A 22,441-nucleotide genomic window follows, 5' to 3' on the forward strand; every position below is an offset into this window, starting at 1 on the left:
CGCTTGCGGCGGGCCCCGCTCGCCAGTAGCCTGAGAGCTATGCCACCGCTGCCCGCCCGGGGCTCTGCCCCCACCGTTTGCCCTTCTCCGGGGAAGGGAGGGGGGCAAAGTGGGTTAACGGCAATAGGGCAGTTCCCATTTCTTCCTCCGGTTCCCCTGCCTCCTTCCTGGCTCGCAGGCTGCTTCCCCCGTTTGATGCCAAAGCGGCGTTCTCCTGGCCCAGTCGTGCCCCGTGTAAGACCTCTTGCCCTGTCGCTAGCTGCCCCGGCGGCTGTGCCGCTCCTCACATAGCCCTTTCTCCCCCCCGTGCACTGGTGAGCCTCGTCATGCTTTTCTGTAATCAGGCCCGGTGGAATTAGAGCAGTACAGGGTGCAAGGGTGCGTGATAGAAATGAACTGCTCTCCATTACAGCTTTGATCTCCAACTGCTGGTCATGGATTTAAGTCCTTTAATCCCTCTTTTATTGTGAATGTGCGATGGCTTAGATACGTGCAATGCATTACAGCGCCTGGGTAGGCTTTCCAGTCTTACCTGACTTTGGTTGTGCCGGTACCTGGTGTCTTTCTATGTGTATCAAACCTTCCTCACTTCCACATGGGAGTGAAAAACGATACATTACCATGGAGGGTTTAAGGGTTTCTTAAATATAGAATGAGGTGAAACAGTTTGGATGCTTCAAGCCAGGCACACGTGGGAGCTTTGTGGTGAAGCAGAGACTTCGGGATTCTGCCTTCCCTGCTGTTTGTTTGTTTGTGTGTGTGTCCGTCTTGCTGATAGTGCAGTCGGGGCAGATTCCTCTGCTAGTCTGAAAGAGCTGTGGAGATTAAGGTAACTGCAGGAGATCAGGGGTTCTCAAAACTAGGTTTAATCATCTACATTGCTTCGTTCTGGACTGGAGGCTGGGTGGGCAGATCAGAACTGATAAGGCTCTGCTGCTCGGTTGCTCTCTAATGGGGATGCAGGGGTGTGGGGGGGTGCTGGCCGTGGAGTAGGAAACTCCCACAGAAAGCATCTGTAGTAATTGTCAGCTACTCTCTGCTAAGACCAGCCAGCCCAAATCCACTTTAATCTGGTGTCTTTATCCCTGCTATTAAGCACGTGAATCGCTCGTTTGAGAACTGGCCCAAACTAGTAGGGCAAACCTTTGGGGCAGACAGCATCTGGAAGTTGCATTGACCATGTTTGGTATGAAATGCAACTTGGTGTCCCTGGGGAATTGAGTGGTCTGCAAGCATTGGATTTCTGCAAAGACAACAAATTTTGCACGGATGTATTCTGTAAATCCTTATATAGAACTTGTACAGAGTATTTGCCTGTATCTTTTATGCTGCTTAAGATGGAGTGTATACTGGAGAAGTAACACTGGCCTACTATAAAGCCTTATCCAAACAAATTGTTTGGGTTACAGCCTGCTGGGGAGGAGACCACGATGACACACTGTTTGGGAGAGTTCTGCTGGTGCTCATCCCATTTTTTTTTCTGTTTGTTTTAGTAGCACTGCCAAAACGTGCAGGGCTGCACAGCATGTGGCTCTTAGTTTTTCTGTGTGGGCAGGGTGAAGACAGGTAGCTGTTTCTTAACAAGACAGGGATTGTATTTCTTGTGCTTATGTAAGAGCATGGCTTTTGAGAGTGATTCGGCGCTTGAATATTTCCCCAAGCCTGTACAAACAAAAATGCCTTGGCTCCTTTCCCCTTGCGTGGCTTTCTGGTGTAGATGGGATTTCTCCACGTGAAGCAATCTTGGATGTGTAAGAGGGTGGGGAATATTACTAAAGTGCTGAAGTGTGACGTTGGTGCTTAGGCTGTGGGTGGGTTGTGTTACAACAGCTCAGCAGCTTTGAGTGAGAACATGGTCTTGTTCCCCTGGGGTGGGGGGAGGTTCGAGCTGAAGCCTGACGTCTTCCGGCAGTCCCCGACCCTCTCTGGTGGAGTGCTTTAGAAAGCAAAGGCTGCACGGGCCGGGTCCTCCCCTCTGCTTGTGCTGTGGGAGGATGGGGTTCCTGCAGAAGATGCTTTAGGGGCCTGCAGCTGGGGACGGGCAGAAAGCCACCAGTGCAGCCAAGACATGGGATCAGTGGCGTTGACAAAGGACTTGGCCTGCCTTGCTTGGGCAGAGTAGCATCCTTGAGCTCTGCCTGTGCTTTTAGCATCTAAAAGTGCCCCTGGCAGCACAGGAAGGAAGCAAGGGATATTCCCCTGCAGCAGAGGCGTCTGCCTGCTGCAGGCTTGGGCTGCTTCTGTGTTTGAGCTGCAAGAGGGCTCTGAGCGCAGCAGGGCCATAGCAGTGCTAATGGGCTGCAAGCTTGTTGAAGCAGTCCTACTTTTCTGCTTGAAGTAAGAAAAAGCCTCCGTGTGGCACCACACGGTGTTTGTGCGTCCCCAGCAGTGTAGACAAGCAGAAATCCAACGCAGAAGGTGCTGGCAGAGGATTGCTCAGGGGGAGGGGGGCAGGCTTGGTGCTGTTTGTGAGCTCTGTTTGCTGGTTTAAAGCAATCATGCTTGGAGGCCTCCTGATTGGCAAAGCTGGTGTCTTGTTGATGATAGCTGTGTTTGGAAAGTAGTGCAGCATTATTAATGTTAAAACCGGTTTGGCTTGTCCTGCTGCCATTGATCCCCGAGGCCTGTTCTTTCTGCTCTTTGCCCAGTTTCTCATCTGTCCCTCCCAATCAAATCAAGACATTGCTATCTGCACGTTTTACTTTATTTTGCCTTCTGACTTGGCAAACTCATGGGGCAGCTGAACATGTAGAGCAAATCCTTGCTTTGCTTCAGCCTTCCTAAAACACAGAGCAGCAAAATTACAGTGTCTAAGGCAATGTCCCTTAGTCCTGAAGGGAAGGAGCCTGTGACCTCTGGTAGCCGAACCTAGAGGTGGCTGTCGGGATGAAAAGCCTGTAACATGTAGAAAGAAGCAGCCTCTCTAGCACCTCGTACCTTGTCAAACTGCATGCACAACTCATGGGGTGGGAGTTCAGGGGGGCACGGTCCCTCTGCAGCCCAGCACCTTGTCCATACTAGATGTGGAAGTACCCACGTGGGTGGGAGCAGTCACCCCTGCGGTGCTTAGGGCACAGTCAGGGAAACAGCGCTGCTGCCCAGTTCTCATCTGTCCTAAGTGCCTGCCAGCTCCCACGCTGGAGAGCACTTTCTTGTGGTTCAGTTTTCCAAACAGCTTACGCAAGAGGCAAATTGGGGCTGAACTTGGTACTTTTCAGACCGGCGGTACCAGAGACTCATTCACTCTAGAAGGTTGAGGCTGTTAGCCAACGTGATTGCTCTCTTTCCTGCCCCTCCTGCTGTTGTCTCCCAAGGCCTTGGCACTTCGAGGTCCTGTAAAGGCCTATATCCAGTCCAACAGCCGTGAAAATGTGTTTTCCTATGTCTTCCCCTCTCCCCTCCCATCCAAGCCTCTGTTAATGGCTTTACTATTGCCTTGAGCTGTCTGAATGGTTGGGGTGGGGAGGCCATTTGCTGCTCTTCTCAAAATGCCTGAAGTGGAGCCTAATGTGATCTTGCTGTGGTTTTCTTGTGGTGGTTTACTGCCTTCTTGATACACTTGTGTCCCACTTCCACCATGAAGCTGGAAGCTGCTAACTTGGCTTTCAGAGTGACGATGGAGAGGAGGGAACCTGGCTGGCTGCTTGGCATGCAGACTTCAGCACAACTCCTGCAGCTACTTTTCCCTTCCCTCCGACTCCTGGTGCTGGTAAATGCTCTGTTGAAAATGTGCTGTCTGCTTGAATCCAGTTGGCTGGCTGTACGTTAACACCAGCTTGTGTTGCATTTTGTGTGTGTTAAGTTGTTCTCCCTCGAATGGATGGATTGATGGGCTTTGTCTTTAAAACCAACTCTTTTTTTTTTAATTCGGTGGTGATGACTGTACCAACAAGGGAAGCATGATAACTGCAGACCGTAGAACCACAATGTAAGTGATTTAAGTTGACTTGTAAGATTACTTGATTAAGTTATTGTGGCTCGCTGATCCCACAGAGCTCCCCAGCTATCACTTCAGTTAGACAAAACGGAGTGTCCAGCTTTCAAAACACTTCCTTGCTCTTGAGTTAACATTTATCCTCTTCAGCCTGCTCTTAGATCCTCGCAGCTGCATTCTTCTCCTCCACTCAGTACAGCTTGTTCCTTTATGCCCTGTAACAACAGCAGGGTTGTGCTGCTTTTGCAGCCTCAAACTAGAAGCTAATGTAGTTGAAACACTACAAAACCGGTGGGGACAAACCCTGTGCACGCCTGACCTCCAGGCTGCTATTGTGGAGCATGTGTGGCTGTTTGAGACTCGGTGGAATGCAAACGCTGTAGATTAAGGATTCAAATTATTTGCACTAGAATGAGACTCTTGTGATGAGACTGGGCTTGGTGGCTCTGAGTAGGCAGGGCAGCCTAGTTAAAGAGTTTAGCTTGTAATAATCTACTGCTCCAAGGGGCTATAAAAGTTCCTACGTTAATGAGCTGTTAGGGCTGCATTTCTAGATTAGTTCAGACATCCACTTTTTTTGTGTGTGTGTGTCTTTAAGTGTGTGTCTGAATAGTTGTCCAGTAAATGCTCTGCCTCTGATGAGCTTTGCTGTGTATCGCTGTCAGCCATGCTCTGGCTCAGGGTTTCTGGCACTTGCCTGGCCCTGCAGCTCCTGGAGACTCTCTGCTGTCACCCTCTGAGTAATGGCCCTGGCCCCTTACCCAAAGCAATGACTCAGACTTCCGAGGTGCTGCAGCACAGAGGTGGATCTCTTCTTATGGGGGAAGAAAAGGGGTGACAAAGCAAAACTAGTGCTGCTTGGCAGACGGTCTGCGCTGCCCTCGGCACCCAGCACCTTCACTGCTGCCTCTTGTCTCATCTGCCTCAGGTTATGGCTATGGTGGGCAAAAAAGCTATCGGGCTCTGACGTATGACTGCTGCCAGTAGCTGAGTTGGTGTTGGCAAAGGGAGATCAGAAAATGGCCTTGCCTTGAGTAGCCAGTAACTTGCTCTGGCAGCTCTGTGGTTGCTGCGTTTTCAGACAGATACAGTGGGAAACAAGAGTTGCATGGGGGAGAGAGGAAGGCAGTAGTATTATCTGAAATGACTGGGAGCGTTTCAAAGCAAGCTAAAGGAGCGGAAAGTGTCAAAAGAGGGGGTTAAATACTTAATCCTGAATCTGGAGAAAATGTCAGCGTAGGAGGGGAAAACACGCAAGATGTAGCTGCATCCCTCAATTTCTGAAGGCTGGCTGACTTAAAAAATACACTTTTTGTGAAAGTCTTATTTTTGCTGGAAATACGCATTCTTGTCAGTTTTATCCTTAAATCCTTTGAGGCTGAGACTCTGCTTATAACATGCCAAGAGGCTGCTGTTAGACAAATTATTGGGATAACTTAAAAATCAAAGCAGTTAATTAAAATCTTAGAGAGACGCTCCTTGGGGCGGGAAGGAGACTGGGAGACCTGTAGCACTGTTACCCAAGCAGCTAGTGTCATGTCAAGCAAAAACAAGGTTTCTTCTTGCTTAAACAAATCACGTTCTGTCAGGGAAAGCAAAGCCTGCCGTGGGAAGGATTTCTTTCTTCTGATGTTGCTCTGCCTGAGCTGCTGAAGGGGAAAAGGTGTCTCCACCGCAGTTCAGCTAAAACTGTGCTGCTGTCTGCTGTAAAACTTGAATACAAAGTGATGTGGCCTTGCCCTGTTTACCTTGCTGTGAGGCTAACCCTGCCTCCTGCCCTTTAGCTGCCATTACAGTCAAACTATAGCAATAAAACGAAATGTTAGCCTGCATTAATGACTGTGAAAGTGCCTGCCTTGGACTTGCACAGAAGTGGCCTGCGTGGCACAGTAGCCAGAAATCTCGGTGCATGAGGGGAGCGTGGCTGGAAGAAGGGTGCCTGGCGTGACGGGGTGCTGCCACGCTGGCATGGAGAGGAGTGGGACCCATAGGTGGAGGGATGGATCCTGGCCAGCGCGGTGCTAGGAGGGAGGCAGAAGCTTCTTTTGTGGGCTAGTGTCCCCCTTTAAAAACAAACTTCTACTCTCCCCCAAATGGAAATATAGTCCTTACTAATGTCAGGAGCTTTTGCTTGGAAGACTCTCTTCCGCAGCGAGATAAATATTTATTGCAACTCCACAGCATGCAGTGGAGTAGACTCTGGAGCCAGGATCTTGCAGGAGACTGTTTGCGGGCTGTTCTTGGTGCTAATTCTAAACTTCCTGAGGCTGAGTATGAGGAGCTGGTCCTGCGCGTTGGTTACTAAACGACTTGCTAGTCCGGCCGAGCGCAGGCTTTGCAGAGCCAAGGAAGGAATGACCAAAACAATAGCGGGGTCCCTCTGCTCCTGGCTCTGACAGTGCGGGTGCAGAGATGTGGTCAGGGAGCGCTGGAAAACTGCTGCCAGCTGCTCACCCCCTGTTCGGAGAGAGGAGGAAGCCTGTCCAGGAGTCCAGAACTCTCCGAGAGAGAAAAGTGCTCCCGGGAGTGACAGGTTTCCCAAAGTACAGCTGCATTATCCCCAATAGCACATGCTGTGTTTAGTGCTTTCTGGGCCCAAGCCAAGGCAACCTCTGCACAAGCTGGGAATGTCTCTATTAAAAACCAAAACAAAAAACCCCAGCCTCTGCTGCTGTAGCTAACTAGGAAAATCCCTGCTGTTGAAATGTTTGTTTGTATAAATGCTTACACGGGTATAGCCTGATAGTGGAGTGGCACAGATACTGTCTCAAGTGCTTTCGTGCCGATAACTTCCTCTGCTATGGTTTTTGCTGGTAGCTTTGCCAACAGAGCAAAACTCTAAATAGTGTAACTGTGCTGGCAGAGCTCAACCGCCTGGACTAAGCCTAAATCTTTGGACTACTACTTCTGATTAGATTAAAATGGATTGTGGGAGGGGAAGCATTTGTAGGGCGCAGCATTGGGAATCTTGACTGTACAAACAAACTGAGATTAGCTGTATGGTGAGCCAGCTAGGAAAGGCACCCTTTGAAGTTGAGCGTCTGCCTGGGTTAATTTTGCTAACGCTCTGGCATGAGGTAGCATAAAGATCCCCAAAACGCACATCATGTGTTTCTTGCCAAGTGGAAATTCTGCTTGAGTGCGTGTCCAGGGAAATATTGGTGTCGCTGTATTCTAGGAAAGGGCAGCGAGGGCAGGCCTCTCCCTGGCATGAGGGGGAAATATGATATATGAAATATCCCAAGCATGAAGTATGAGCGTGAGAAATCATCCTTGATGGAAAAGCTGCTTTGCTGGGGCTTTTATATCCTTTTTTTCTTCCACAGACAGGGATGCAATAGGAGCTTCCTGGTATAGAGTAGGGCAACTCAGAGTGAGTTGTGAGCCGGAAAAACTGAATCCTTTTTTTAACCTTAAATAGATTTCTCCAACTTCAGAGCTGAGCCCTGGGTAGTGAAGTGTATGAAATACCTATGATCAGGTTTGTAACTACCATAAAAATATAATCTCGTTATGAACTAGGTGTGTATTGCTGCCCGTGACTGGGAGAACCTTCCAGGGATGCGAAATGGCTCTGCCGCAGTTGTTTTCTTCCTGAGTCATGTGAGAGCTCCTGCTTTCTTCTCCTGCAGTTTTCCTCTAAACCTTATCTTTATTTGCTTCAGGGCAGGTGATTGACACGCAGCCATCTGCAACTGCCTGCTGAGCTTTATCTCCTCTAGCTGGAGGGGGGAAGCAGTCATCTCCTTCCCGCGGGCTCTGTAGGTCTCTGGAGGTGGGCACTGAGTATTTAGAGCAGCTATTTTGCCACTGTTGCAGTAAACAGATCCCAGCATGTGCCTGCCTGGCAAAGGACTCAGTATTTATGGCTTTGCTCTTGGTGGATAATCAGGCAAGAGCAGTTAAACAAGAATTCATTCCCTTGTAATCTCTCTGTCCTCCTCCTGCTTACTTCTGCTGCATGACCTGAAAGGCACACGCATACGGTGTGGTCTGAAGAGAGCAGGCTGTGTGTAAGCAAATGCATGTGAGTTAAAAGGTAACTGAGGTTTGACTTTGTAAGTGCAGGGAAGCCTATTTGCAGCAAGCAGAGCCCGGGAGGATTCATCCCTGCTGCAGGGGAGGCACCCGTGACAGTGGGTTGCTCTCCAGAGCCCGGGATTACGGTGTAAGTGTCACGGGGATTATGCCTCTGCTGCCGCGTGAGCCCCCAGGAGAGCTGCTTGCGGCGACACAGCTTAAAGAATCACACGGGGAGCGGGGGCAAGTGGGGGAGTGACCCAGGCTGAGGCTGTGTTAGTGCTGGACATGCGTTACTGCGCCTGCCCCCACGTAGCACGTGGGCTGCTGGGGGCGAGCACGCAGGGTTGATGATGTGGCTGCAGGGAGACGGATACCTGGTTGGACAGGGACCGGGGATGCTTCTCTTAAGTCACCTTGAATGAGAGACGCTTTTACTAGCCAAACAATTTGTCAGCCTGCATGTTGCTCTTGCTCTAGCTTATTAAGCAAGACCTTGCTCCTTGCCTGTGTTACTGAGCACAATTCAAAAAATTAAATATTTTTTCCTCTTTGATAAGAGGCACAGATAGCATGCAATAACTGGTCCTGGGGTACTGGAGATGCAGTGCTATCCCCTGCTGCCAGCCAGGAGCTGCCTGCAAGCCCTGGTCTGTGCTTCTGTCTCTGATGTCTCCCTTAGTCCTCAGAGTTGTTATGGATTTACCTTTGCAGCTCACTGTGATGGGAGTGTACCTGTACAGTGGCTGTCGGAGAGGAGACAGGCAAGGCTGGCTTTGCCCAAAGCCACTCTGCCTGCGGTCCTGCTCTAGGACTGCTTGAAAAGTGTTGAGCAAAGGCACAGTAGTATTTAACAGTGTCTGGAAGCCTCAGGGTGAGCCTGTCATGCAACTAAACACACACATGTGCCTGGATGGGAGCTGTTTAACTTCTGTTCCTTGGCACAGAGGCCAGTGCGGGCCGTGTGTGCAGCAAATTATGTGGGACAGACTGACCAGGAACAAGGGAGAGGTAAAATGGTACCCTCCAAGCACGAGCACAAGGAGTTAGCGCAAGTGGATTTTTTTCTTTTTTTACTGCAGCTGATGTGTTGAAGGAGTTAGGTGCGACCTAGATTGAATTATTGATATTTGCTTTGCTCTCTGGACAAAAGTGACTTTTGTGGGGTTTTTAATTTTTTTTCCCTACACAGAGCTGGAGCATGGAGGGAGGGGAGGGAGTAAAGTGTGGTTTGGGGGGGAAATAGTCCCTTACTAGTCTGGCAGGAGCTGCCTCTGCCAGAAGCTCATGTTGCTTCTAATAACTTTACTTTTAATGCTTATTAAGATGGGAAGATAGAGCTGTCTTTGCCTGTTACCTCGCTGTATGCCTCCCTCCCTTGGAGGTCAGGTCTATTTGGTTGACTTGCACCGATCTGAGCCACCCCATTTCCAGTGCTGCGTGGCTCCTCTGCTTTCCTGGCTTCGGGGGGCTGCCGTGCTTCGAGGGGGTGAGCTCAGCTCCTAACCCCTGCTCCTTTGCATGCTTTTCGTGAGCTTTAAAACCTTCCCAGTTTGTGTGCTCCTGCAAGAGCTCAGTGGAAGTGAACTGTATGGAAATCCCCTCTCTTGGGCTTGGTGGTTTACAGAGCTTTGCATCCTTGCACTGGAAAGGCCCCATTGGATTCAGTGCTCTTTGGTCCGTGATGCAGGAAAGCATGAGGGCCAGGGTGGTGGCTTTGCAAGAATGATCTTTAATAACCAGGCTCTGTGGCTGGCAGCTGCTCCTGTCGTCCAGGAGCCCTTTCTTGTTAAGCTGATCTAGATGTGCATTGTGGTGATGTAAGGTGACATCTGCCCATGACAGCACAGGTCTGGGAAAGATTTTTTGTGTAATACTGCTCGTGAGGTGATCCGTACAACTGTTCCCTAGTACAGAGCCCCTGACAAAAGCCCCAGGAGCCACTTGCATTTATCTGTCCCTGCAGGCTACAAAGAGTTAACAGGTCTGCACCTCTGCCCCCTCTTCTGCCACCTCCCAGGCTGGCTCAGCTCCATGTGCTTTTGTCTGGGAAAGGTTGACTTTCACCTTGCTCCTGTTTACTCCGACTTGTGTACACAGTGCTGGGGAGGGAGACACAGGAGCGAGCGCTGGGTCTCCATGCCGAAGTTACAAACTTGAGCTCCCTGTGCTTTGGATGCCCGAGCCTCTGCAGGGCTGACTCCCTTTGCAGCTTGCTGGCTGTGACCCTTCAAAGAGGCTTTCAGTGAACTGTAGTGTGTTTTATCAGAGACAAGGGCCAGCTGTAAAAGCTAATTCCATGTCTGGAAAACTCTGTCTCTGCCCCAAACATCATTTGGGGTTTTTCTGAAAGGGTTTGCAAAGGCTGTGGTGAGGAAGTGTGGGCTGGGGTGGGTGAGCTGCTTGGGTTTGTTATTTCCCAGAACTAGCCAGCGGCTGGGGAAATTCACGCCTTGGACAGAAACTTTGCTTGCTGCCTCAATAAATAGAGGTTCTTGCTTTGAGAAGAGGCTAGTGGTATGCTGGGGCTGTAAGTGAAGGCCCCAGGAGCACAAAATGGAGTGGGGTGGGCTAGGGATGGAGCACAGCAGGGCTGCAAGCCTTTGCCTGGAGTGCCAGGGGTGCGATTCCTGTGCCTGAACTGAGCAAACAGTGTCTGGCTTCATCCAGTAGTGCAGTCTGTCTCAGGCTTGGATATGAGACCTCTGTGCCCACCTCTTCCAGGAATGACGCTCATAGTTCACGTGCCTGACGTGCTGGTTGTCTGGCAGGGAATAAACTCTTTTTTTTTTTTTTTTTGCCACTGGCAGGCAGGAAAAGCTTCTGCTCCCCAGCATGCTGATTAATCCCCCTTGGTGCTTACTGGGGATAAAAGCTGCTTAACATGAGGAAGAAATCCTGGAACTAGACTCCTGCAGAAGAGGTTGATTTCTGTACAGACCCCTCTTAGAGAAGAGCATATTAATAGTAGGGCTTGACTTCGGCTGCCGGGGCGAGGTGGGGCTGCGCAGCCGCCCAGTCCGACTCTCCCAGCAAGTCCCTGGCCCGACTCCAGTGCTGGGATAACAGGTGGTGGAAAGCAGACTCCGAGCAGCGCCAGTGCCCTTCTCCAGCTGGCAGTTGCAGAAGGTGTTAAGCTGAATGTGGCGAGAGATGACTTGGCAAGGGCTGGCCATTGTCCTGCGGCAGTCTCCTAGCTTTTTCCTCTTGGCTGCAGCCTGCCAGCCGAGAGGAAGCAACGGGCACTTTCCGTGGTGCCTCTTCATTTGGTAGCAGAGCTGTAGGGAGGACTGAATCCTCTTGGAAAGGGATGCACTTTTTAAGCAATTCTCCAGGGCGCTCTTCATGTGGCACTTGGGAAGCCTGCAGCCCTTGCTTTTAAGTCTCTGAAAGTGCCTGTGTGCCCTCTCAAAGGTGCGTATGCGAGGAATGTGCCTGCTCCAGACCTGCCCTGCAAGCAAGGCACTCCAGTGTTAACTCTTCCCGGGCTGCCCATGCCCCAGCTCCCAGGAGGAGCCTGCTTCCTAGGAGAGCATGTCTTGAAACCTGGAGGGTAAGTATGGAGGTGCCCAGCAGCCCTCTAACTTTCCTGACAGATGAATCTGTAAAATGAGGCTCACTGCCCACAAGAAAAGTTTCCCGTACGGTTTGAGAAGCTCTCGCAGCTTCCAGGAACTTCCCTGTCCTTGCTCAAGAGGATGATGAAGAGTTGAGTTCAGGGAACGCTCCCATATAATCTTATTTACGCTTGTGAGTCAGTAATTTCCTTGTTATGTCCTCTGGCTTGTAAACACTGTCTGTCCTGATTTAAATAGGGTTTTCTGATAGCCAAACCTGGTGCGTTCCACAGTATGTACTAATCACCGTGGCTGGCTGCCACCACTTTGCTCACGGCTGGGCTGATCTGATAAGGCCAGCCTGCTGTCCAGCTACTCAGTGGCCTAAATGCAGTTTTTCTTGAGCTGCCCTCGTTAGGACATTAGCTGGCCGTGATTCATAACGACGTACGGCGTGAGTTGGCACAGGGGTGCAGCTCAGTGGAGCGCTCTTACCAACATTGATCTACCCTGGCGCGGGAGCTGGGTTATACGGATCTGCGGTAAATGTGGTCCCCAGCCCTGGTGCCCTAGCTCGGGCAGACAGGAATCGGGCTCTTCCTGCCCCTTGATGAAATGGCCAGAAGCTCTCATGGGAACAGCTACTGCATGCTGGCAGCAGTTTCCATTGCAGGTCTGGCTTTGGCTGGGTTTCACATATCTTGACATGAATTTGCCTTGGAGCAAGTGATCCATAACGTTAGGAATGCCTGGTTCCAGGCTGGGAGGGGATTTCTTCCCAGCTGGCCTTCCTCCCCAGCCCCCTTCCCATCACGTAGTGCCAGGCTCGGGCAGAGTGGAGACAGGGGGTCTAGGAGGAGAGCTGGCCTCAGCACTTCATGCCCTCTAGGCTGTTCATTTTGTTATCCTCCAGCAGAGTTGCTGGGGAAACCAAAGATGCCTCAATGAGCTAATGAAAAGCACATCTAGTAGCCACTGCTCCTTATGCAAAATGAGAAGCATCTTGTCCTGACCACAAGGCCTTGTTTGTGGCAAAACCAGTATGCTAATGGGCAGGGAAATCTGGGCTGGAAGCAGGGCTGGGGCCGTGGGCAGAGGAAGCTGACACATAGCTTGTGGCTGATTGTTGGCCTTCACTTGCGAGATCGATAGTGGATGTGATTTGTCAGTTGGTGTCACCGCTGGGCTGTAGGATGGGGCACACCTGGCCGGGCGAGCAGGAAGGCTGATCCCGGCTGATCCCAGCTGCTCAGGGTCTCGCTGCTGCCCTGATGAAGCAGCAAGCGCTGGGGCTCGGGTGGTGTCACCCAGCTCTAGCTGTCCCTGTGAGTCTCTGATCTTCACCCCCTGTGAGGCTGTAGCTCATGCTAAACCTGTACATTAAGAAGAGGCCTCAGATGTGCAGGACTGTGGAGCGTGTTAAAAATGCTTTCCTGGGTAGTTAAACCTTCAGGACTGGAGCCCAAGTTCTAGGAGACACCCAGGGAACATGTTCCCAGTCTTTCTGTGGGGACAGCATGAAAAAGTGATGACAGCTTAGCCCCTAGCTATGGAACCCATCCATCTGTGTCGTGCTTCTCGCCGTAGGGGAATGGGTCGAGTCCCCCATCACAGCGATGACTTCATGGCTGTGGAAGCATCTGGAGCTGCTGGAATCTGTAGGCTGGTGTTGAGCAACCCAAGAGCTCATACCTGCGGTACCCTCACCAGGGCTGGCCCCAGGGCTGTGGGGCGAGGGGAAATAATTCTGGGGAAGTTGCATAACCTTGGTGAGGGCAGGAGGTTTGGCCTTGTGGCTCCTCAAAGGTCCAAGCGCAAATGAGCTCTGTGTGTAAATTGCCATTGTGGCCAAACAGCTGATTCTCTGGGAGGCTCTCCTGCCGTTTTGCTAACGTGTGTCTGTAACTGTAGTCATCGAGCCATAGGATCGTGGACTTGATTTTACAGGCTTGTTTGTTTACGTGTGTTTTAAGAGGTGAGGCAGGGGAAGCTCTTCCTTCAGGCAAGTCATTATTGACAGCAAGTGCTCTTGAATGTCACAGTATATTGCACTGCAATTCCGCTGAACTGACAGACCAGTTTTTAACCCTTGGGTGATAAAATAGGTTTGTTCTCAATACAAGAAGCAACGAATTGCCTTGGCGTGAGGCTTCGGTGCTATGCAAAAAACTGACCTATAGGTGCCAGGCTTTTTCTCTGGGAATAGCAAGTCCTTCCAAATCCCCCCTTATCACAAACTGTGAAGGTATTGCTTTTCAAAATGCTTTTGCTACAAACTCCTGACCGAGATCCTGTTGTGTTATTTTCGCTCTGTGGGTTCAAGTGAACCTCCTGAATCTGTAGCCCTCAAGAAATTCCCCTCCCAGGCTGGCTTTCACTTCTGTTCTAAGAAACTCTAGGGGAATTCAGCTATTTCCAGGCTAATGAAGATAATGCTTTTGGTGGAGAGAAAGTTCAGCATTTAATGTGCTTCTGATGGAAGTGATGTGCTCGGCACAGGCTCTGAACTCCTGACCTTTAGTGAAACACTTCTGAGGAGTTGCCTGATACTTAACACTTCTCCACCTCCATTTACAGGTGAGAGAAACCGAGACCATGGACGCCAGATGGCTTGACTACCCTGCCTCCGGAGACTTGCCAGATGATGAAGACATTGGTGAATTCAGGCCTCACTTAACTTCTGATGGGTTAGATATAGATGAGGCATCTGGGTCTGGAGGTAAGTGGGGAAGGGGGGAAATAGATCTCCCTCAGTTGATGCTGTGAAATTTCTTCCAGCACCAGCCCATGAGTGATGGGCTGAGTGCACAGCCAGAGCTCCAGAGGGAACTACAGTGTCAGGTGGAGATGAGAAAGCCACGTGAGTCGTAGTTACTCACAGATGAGAACAGTGAAAGTGGTTGTACCATGATGTTGAATCACTCTGGGAGGACAGATGGAGTCCAGCCAAGCTTGTCTTACTGCAAGTGAAAAGGCATTGCACTGGTTGGATCTCTTGCCTGTTGAACTCCAAAGAACTTCTGAGAAACTTAAAATTAAAAAAAAATAATATCTATTGTTGAGGCAGTGTTAAAAGGCTTAAAGTTAGTATCTTAGCTGAGGTCAAACAAGGTAAAGGACTAACTGGTATTCAAGTGAACTCTCTGTGACATGCAAAACTCCCTGCCCAAACCAGTTTCTGTAGCTCCGTGTCCCCTTTGTGTGAACATTTGTTCTCTGAAAGGGAAAGAACAAGTGCTGAAATCGGTGCCTGACATGTTTGGGCAGATCTGGTAACTAGAGGGTTGGTGAACTATCCTTTAGGGATGGGTGGTTGAGAGCATTGCCCTCCACTGGCATTAGCTTAGCAAGCTATAGCAGACCTGCTTTGCAGGGCAACTCCTGATAATCTGCAGCAGGGGCCAATGGATCCAGCTGAAGACCCCTCCCATGCAAGAGGTGTTGGTCTTAAGATTACACCTCATGGTCTTGCACAATCAAAGCCATTAAATGATGAAAGTACTAGTAGATAAGAGGGAATTGTAGTCAGTGGAGAACAGTCCTGGTTTGTCTGCAGTTGCTGGTATTGCGGAAGGGTCTGAATTCTGGGAAAATGGCATATAATGAGAGGAAAACTTAGTGTCCTTTTCTATTTTTTTTAACTTATTTTTCCCCCCCCTCTGCAGACTACTCAGACTCTGAAGATGCCATATATCTCACCACCATGGATACTCCAGTGGTAGGTATTGCCTCTGTATGTTTTAAGCAACACGTAGCTACTCTGGTTTGTCTGTGAAGCTTTCTGAATACCCTTCCCCCTGCAAGACATGGCATCGAGATGAATCTACCTGCATGAGCAGGAACAGTGTACTCGTAATGCACTAAGCAAACTTTCTTTTCCCTGCACACCCTCCTTTCAATTGTAGGTAGGCTGGGTGCTGCTTACTGATGGGTGTGGTTTGTCTATATTCTGTAGATGTCTGACAACTATATCCCTGGAGATACTGAGAGAAAGATAGAAGATGAAAAGAAAAACACAATGATGGACAACGAAATCATTCCAGACAAAGCTGTACCTGTCGAAGAGAACCTGTCCAACAAGGTCTCCATGGCAAGCACAGCCAACAGCAGCATCTTTGAAAGAACAGAAGTCCTTACAGGTAATACTCCACCTTGTCCTGATAAATCATTAATACTGTAAATCAAAATGGTTTCTATTGTTCCCTGTTTCTCTGGGGAGCGGTTCCCTGCTGACAACGGGGGTGAGATGCATTACCTCTGTGACTACCTGCAGCAGGGTCACTTCTGCCTTCTAGTCCTTAAAAACAGCAGAAGAGCCTCCTGCTTGCCTTGCTGGGGTAAACAGCTTGTTTTTGAGCCTGCCAGCTGACTGTTGGCTTAAGCGCCACACAAGTCACGTGGCAGCTGTTCTGCACCCAGATACTACCTCGACAAGAGGCGTATCTAGCCATAAATCAATGACATCATAGACTTTCATATCAAATGCAGGTGTTTCCTTCTAACCTCTGCCCAAGTCCTGCCTTTTCTGAGCCTTGCCAGGAACCAAACAACCCCTCTAAGGGATTTGAACACCTAGTGAACTGTTACGAATCGAAGTACCTCTGTCTAGAGGAAAACCAAGCGACTGGCTTCCCCTCAGCATGTGGGACAGATCTGTCTCAAGGCACACTTCATAAAGCACTTGGCCTGATGGTCCAAGTACAAACCTCGGCACATCTTGCTGATCTGCAGCCATCCTCCCAGTCAGAGGAGTGACTGGAAGAGTGGATTGCAAAGCCACCTAACAAAGAAGCTGATTTAGTGCAATGAGTAGGTGTCACAGCAAAGGATAAGCTTCAGTGAAGTCTTGTGGCCACCCTTGGTGTGAGGAGAGAGAAAAATCTTGGGGGTTTTTTGTGGGTTTTGGTTGTTGGGGTGTTTATTGGAGGGAGGTGGTGGTGGTAGTGGGATGTTGCTGTTTCATTGAAATACAGAGTCCCCAGAGTGTGCTCACACAGGTAGTTAACAAAACATTCAAATTGGAGCTCTGCCGTTTTCCTGGAGTTGACAGTTTGGGGGTTGCGGTGGGGCTTTTTTGGGTGGGTTTTTTTGTTTTGTCTCCACGCAGGGAGGATGTCTCTTTGTCAAAATTTCTTTCTTGCACTAAACTGGAAGATTAACACAAACTGGTTAATGTGGAACATGTGATTACTCTCTGGTTGGATTGAAAGCCATTTCCGTCCTTTTCCAATAACATCTGCTGTCGCTGAAAACGCCAGCACATACGGTGACAGACACGTGGACGGCACTGACTCTGGAGGCAGTTCTGGGGGCTGGTACTCTTGAAGCAGATTTTGAGAGGTAGCTGATGGTTTGGAGTTGTCCAGGAGTTTAGACTTACTCCATGCTCTTTTTTTTCCCTCCCCAGCTCTCATTGCAGGAGGGGCAGTGGGCCTCCTGTTTGCTGTCTTCCTGATCCTCCTCTTAGTCTATCGCATGAAGAAAAAGGACGAAGGCAGTTACGACCTTGGGAAGAAACCAATCTACAAGAAAGCCCCTACAAACGAGTTCTATGCTTAAAGCTCAGCAGCACCTTGTGCCCATCAAGGGACAAACAGACTGTATGGAAACACTGTGCCCTCAGATGAGATGTGCTGAACAAATGCTCTTTTTGGATTGAATTTCAAAGTGACTTTGAGAAAAAACAAACTTCCTACGTGACCCTTCCCATCCCGCTCAGCTAACAAGGGCCCAATGAAATACAAAGAGTCTGAAAAAAAACCTCAGTGTATTTTTTTTTTTTTTCCCCTAAAGCTAGCGTAAAAAGAGTAAAGATGCCAGATGCCAAATTTTCTGCTTGGTTTTATAGAGGGTATATAAACACAAAACAGACTGTATGGAAGCAAACACCATGTGTTTGCATCCAGTGTGCCGTGCTCAGATTGGCTGCTTCTATAGAAGATGGCTTTTTTTTATAAACTTTGCTAATAGATGTCTTGCAGCAGGCTGTTGATGTGAAGCATTTTTGTGGAGAACTATTTATGAATCTCTTACACTACAGATAATGTTGCCTTATCAGGGAGTAAAAGGCCCATAGGGGCTCAAAATCCCTGGATGCCATAAAGGGCCTATGGGAATGTCTTCCCCAGGAGACTTCTGTCTCTTCCTGTCGGCCCCAGGCAAGGGTCATTCGTCCATGAAATCAGGACAGCCAGTTTTCTTTGGCCATGACGACACCCTTTCCTTGCCTTCAGTCCCTTACCTTTTTTTAAGGATTGCTTGTAGGATTTTTTTATAACAAAATTTTAAAGAAAATAGCCTAATGTTTATATAAAGTTTGTAGAAATTGTTTTGAAATAATAATAAAAAAAAAAATCTACTTTTTTAATTTCCTCAGATTTATTTTTTCAATCCCTTTGTGTTTCCTTTGGCCGGGCATTTCTCTAGAGATGTTGTTTTATATGATTCATATTCTGAACTGAAGCAGAGTTAGCTACAGTGTGTTACAGGTTTCTTCTAGTTCTATAGCAGCTACTGTAGAGGGTAAAAGATATTTATGGTTTTCCCATAACTTTTTTAGGATTTGATTTTTTGTTTGTTTGTTTAAATAGAATTATTTATAGTTTCTGAAATGGCTGCTCTTCTCATTTGGTAACTTTTATCCTTTTTATGTAAAACACTAATATAATGAGTCTCTGTGAAAACTATTTAAGCTTTATTCTGTGAATTTTAATTATAAATTCAAGGCAATAACTTCTAGGATTAATCTGTATGCAAAATTGGATTCATGTGATTGAAGTAGGGAAAAGATGAGAGTATTTCTAGCCTGTAATATTATAATCAGTCCTATAGAGCTATATAGTATATATTTTACTGAGAAATACACAGTTAAGAGTGAAAAGGCTGGAGTTAATTCTTCAGCAGCCCTGCTGTGTGTAAGAGGCTTGATCTCGTTTGTACTGCTGTTTGTCCAGTGCCTCGTCTAGAGCACAAGTGGGCTCGTGCTGGGGACGGCAGCTGGGAGCAGCCCGAGCCCTGGGGCTCCGTCGCCATGTCCCGGGCGGTGCCTGGAAGCAGGCTGCAGCCGGTGATGTGCCAGGTTTGATCCTCATGAGTTGGAGCGGAGATTCCCATCTGTGTTCTGGGGTTGCTTTTTGAAGCAAGCGTTGGAAGCTCGCGGTACAGAGAAAATAACTCTGTTTTGGGGGCTGGCTGCGCTGCAGAGTCCCCTGCGGCACTGTGCCGAGTACCTGCCTCTTGCGGAAGGCTGGCTTTGGTAGCTAAAAGTCTGCCTCGGCGGCAACTCCCAGCTGGAAGCACAGAGCTTTCATAGATGGCTAGCTCTGAACCTCCTGCGGAGGGTTTTTCTTAATATATCATGTACATAGCTCCTACCTCTACTGAGAGTTAGACCAATTCCCCCAGCGCTCCTAGAGCGAAGCGTAACGTGCGTGTCCGATGCCTCTGTTTCAGGAAGGCGTTACAGAACTACTTTGTGCAAGTCGTGTCCTACTGCAGCTCTCTGAATCTGGTGTGGTTTAAGACAAAATCTGAGTGTGGGTCCCTAAACTGCGTAACTGGGTAGGCAGCACAAAACCAGACGGTTGCGAAGGCTGATCAGAAATCTCATCGACCCCTGAAGTCTCCTTACCAAGGCTTTGTTGTAGGCTTGAGGCCAAATTCGTAGAGGCACTAGAACAAAGAAATTCAGCTTCAGCCAGTGGCAGCTGCTTCTCGGAGCTAGGCGGGTGAAGTGGAGATCGCAGGGGAGCCATGCATTGAGACATCGCGCAAGAAGAGTTTTCCCAAGGCTCCTCCTCCAGGTTGACTCACTTGCTTGGTGCCAGTCCAAGTGTGTTTGGGGAAACTGCTGGCTCTGGGAGGCTCTAAAAACTGCACAAAGGTCACTGTAGACTGGGAAGGGGAGAGGGAGGATTTTACTGCCTATGGACAGCACTGCCAGGAAGGCAGGAGCGGTGTCTGGTTCTCGGGATATTTAGATTCTCTTGTGTAATTGCTCTTGGGTATTTTCCACTGTTACTGATTTTTTTTTTTTTTTTTTCCTCTCAAATAAACTGGTACTTTCTAAAATTGGCTTTTTTGGACTGTTTCTGATCGGAAATTACTTTTGGGAGCTGGGTAACAGGGAGCTCATGTTTGCGTAACATCTTGGTTTACCGAAGGGGGAGGCACGCTGGGATCTGGCTTGGCGGTGGCCTGCAGCTCAAAGGGGCTTTGTCAGCTGGTCCCGAGCTGTCTTCAGTATCTGACCCACAAGTGACTCCTCCAGGACCAGCGCCACTGCGTTTCTGGAGCTACTGAAGCTCCTCCAGGCAGGTAAAGCAGATACAGCATGGCATGAGGAGGTGAGTCCACCCTTTCTCTGGTGATCGGTTTTCTGATGACGCTTTGAGAGGGCTGTCTCCTTGCAGCCAGAAGGGACAGAGGGAGGTAGAAGATGGGCTTGTGCATGTCCCCTGATGACAGCAGCACGTTCCTGTGCCCTCAAGCATAGGGGAGCAATGTACAGAGAGTCTTGCTCAACCAAGTTTCGAGCCAACGCTGTTTAACTGAGGAAGTAGAAGATGGGCTTGTGCATGTCCCCTGGTGACAGCAGCACGTTCCTGTGCCGTCAAGCACAGGGGAGCAATGTGCAGAGAGTCTTGCTCGACCAAGTTTCGAGCCAACGCTGTTTAACTGATGTGGGCCTTCAAGTGGGGGTAGAGCTGTTTCAGCTTCCCTGGGATCAGCTGCTCTGGGAGCAAGTTCACAGGTGACTTCATGCTGGTTTGGACTAAAGCAGGTCTTCTCTAAAGCATGACCTGGAGGAAGCTGCTGCTCCTCCAAGCCCCTCTGCTCTGACAGCTTGGTGCTCTCGAGGGATGGGACTCCTCTCTGTCTCCCCGGGCACATGGGAGAGGGCGGGCTGTGCAGAGAGCAGGGCTGCTCTCTGGGAAAAGTGCCGAGTCTCCTAAGAAGTGCTGTATTTAAATGGATTATCGTCCTCGAGAAAATCTAATTCCCCTTTCCCTGGTGGGAACTCCTGCTCTGGGTAGTTAGGATTAGCAGCGATGGAGGAAAGAAATTAGGACTAGTACACAGGCTCCCTTGGGGGTGAGGGAGTAGCAAACACTTGCTCTGCTCCTTGTTGCCTTGTCTGTCACCGGTGTGCTCTCAAAGGTCCTCTGAGAATCTGCTTCTGGTGCCAAGAAGCTCTGTGCTCGCAGGGCTAATCTTTGCTCCGTGGGAGCTGCTGTTTGTCAGTAAATTGGTGACATACGCCCACGATCTTCATGTTCTTGTGCCTGGTGTGGCTGTGACAGGTTCTTGGACGTGCTCCTTGGAGCAACGTATGTTTGGTTTTTTTGTTTTGTGTTTGGTTTAGGTTTTTTTTCTTTCTCTCCTGGGCTTCATGTCTCGGTTGCAAGAATCCCGTGTACTTTCCAAAACCGCCCTCAGCGTAAAAGCGCCTTGTTTTTGCAAAGCAATCTGGACGGGTACTCTGCAAATCCCCAGAGTGCAAGCCTGGCTGCCTGCCCGTGCTTGCAGAGCTGCGGTTCCTGGGATGGATTCGTCACTGTTCTCCCTCTGTTCTGCCTTTCTGCCCTCCCTGGCCAGCCTGCCTGTATCCGGTGTTAACTGACGGCCGACTCACGCTAACGCCTCGTGAATTCTTGATCTTCAGCTCTGACCCCTGAGTTGACACTGAGTTGTTTTTCCTCCTAGTGCTGCTCTGGTTTTAAAACCAAAACCCTGCGGACCTGCTTCGCCTGGCTTGAAAATAGCTGGAACCCTCCTGGGTACTGATGTGATCAAGTGGCCACGGGAAGCTCTGCCCTTCCCAAACGCTCCCTAGCAGGAGGGGCTCAGGGGAATGAGCGGAGGAGCTGGAAGATGAAGTGTAACCTCGTGGATCCCCTTTACTTTACGGCTTCCGGGGAGCGTTGAGGTGGAGTTCATGGGTGTTTGGGTCCCTTGTTTCACAGGGTGAGCTGTGGTGCTGGGGCAGGTCCTGTGCCGTGCTGCATGCCAAAGAGGTGCTGAAATGGGTCACGGAGATGGTGTGCAATAGTGTTGGCGATTGCGGTGCCCGTCCTCAGCACCTCTAACCCTCCAGAGGGGCACAGGGCACCTACCTCTCCAGGCAGGACACCCAGGCTGCCTGCAGAGACCATGGAGTCCAGGAGGGGACAATTCCTGGCCCCCCGGAGACACGGTGTTTCCCATGAGCTTTCCCCAGCCCGCTGGGTGCTGGGCAGGGTGCACAGCTTGGCTCCCTGTGGCTGCAGGCAGGGGACAGGGCGAGCAGGGAGAGCCCAGGGGATGGGGGTCCATCCCAGTGCAGCCCTCCCCTGCCCACTGTGGCTGGAGGGCACCAGCGGGGGTCACTGGGCTCCCTGCTCGGCCGGGCAAGCTGGGGCTGTGCGGGAGGTAACAGGGCAGGTTGTCCTCGGGGCTGGGGCAGCCGGCTGAAAACCTTCCTCCTTAGGTGCAGCTGACCCTTCGCTGCAGGGATGATCCTATCGTTGGGGCTAAACCCCTTCAGCTCCTCCTTCGCCCTCCTCTGTCCCATCTTGCTTGGCGTGCCAGCTGTGGTGCAGGCGGTGCTGCCCACAGGTCTGGTGTCTTTGGGGTGCTGAGCCCATCACGCGTACCAAAGTGGATCCTCGAGGCTTGTATTTTGGACGGTCTCTGAGGAAGCTGGGATGCTCGCTGCCGCGTGATGGAGCAGCATTGCCCACGCAGGCTAACAAGAAACACCCCGTGGATGAGGAGGGTGTGGGTTTTTCGCACCAGCAGTTGCACTTGGGGTGTAGCAGCGCTGGCCTGGCTTTCGACTGCAAACTCTGGGCTGCCGCTGCCTGCCGGGTTTCCCCGCCCGTGCCCCCCTGCCTGCCCACCAGCCCCCTTTTCCTGGGAGCCTTCGCGGAGCCCCGCGGCCGAGCACCCC

The 22,441-nt window shown here is 50.1% G+C and overlaps 1 protein-coding gene across 2 annotated transcripts; it reads left to right on the forward strand.

Annotated features, from left to right (window-relative positions):
• The first annotated feature begins 14,069 nt into the window (after window positions 1-14,069).
• On the forward strand, window positions 14,070-20,751 carry SDC4 (syndecan 4). 2 transcript variants are annotated; one of them, XR_657729.2, is made up of 5 exons: window positions 14,092-14,230; window positions 15,177-15,229; window positions 15,467-15,650; window positions 16,919-18,087; window positions 20,741-20,751. XR_657729.2 is itself a non-coding variant. In XM_009282182.2 (4 exons), exons 1-4 carry the CDS (start codon window positions 14,107-14,109, stop codon window positions 17,068-17,070), a joined length of 513 nt encoding a protein of 170 aa, XP_009280457.1. In that variant the 5' UTR covers window positions 14,070-14,106; the 3' UTR covers window positions 17,071-19,576. The 2 variants fall into 2 exon arrangements, 1 of the variants encoding a protein (XP_009280457.1); XM_009282182.2 differs by lacking the exon at window positions 20,741-20,751 and having other exon boundaries at window positions 14,070-14,230; window positions 16,919-19,576.
• Window positions 20,752-22,441: the final 1,690 nt, after the last annotated feature.

This window comes from Aptenodytes forsteri, unplaced genomic scaffold, assembly GCF_000699145.1.
Source record: "Aptenodytes forsteri isolate BGI_AS27 unplaced genomic scaffold, ASM69914v1 Scaffold149, whole genome shotgun sequence".
Classification (NCBI taxonomy): Eukaryota; Metazoa; Chordata; class Aves; order Sphenisciformes; family Spheniscidae; genus Aptenodytes; species Aptenodytes forsteri.

What these genes read in the sequence shown, in the direction of transcription:
- SDC4 (XM_009282182.2), top strand. Translation starts at nt 14,107, where the DNA reads ATGGACGCCAGATGGCTTGACTACCCTGCCTCCGGAGACTTGCCAGAT. An exon ending in CCACCATGGATACTCCAGTG is followed by an intron (nt 15,230 to 15,466) that starts GTAGGTATTGCC and finishes TATATTCTGTAG; the next exon opens with ATGTCTGACAACTATATCCC. An exon ending in AAGAACAGAAGTCCTTACAG is followed by an intron (nt 15,651 to 16,918) that starts GTAATACTCCAC and finishes TTCCCTCCCCAG; the next exon opens with CTCTCATTGCAGGAGGGGCA.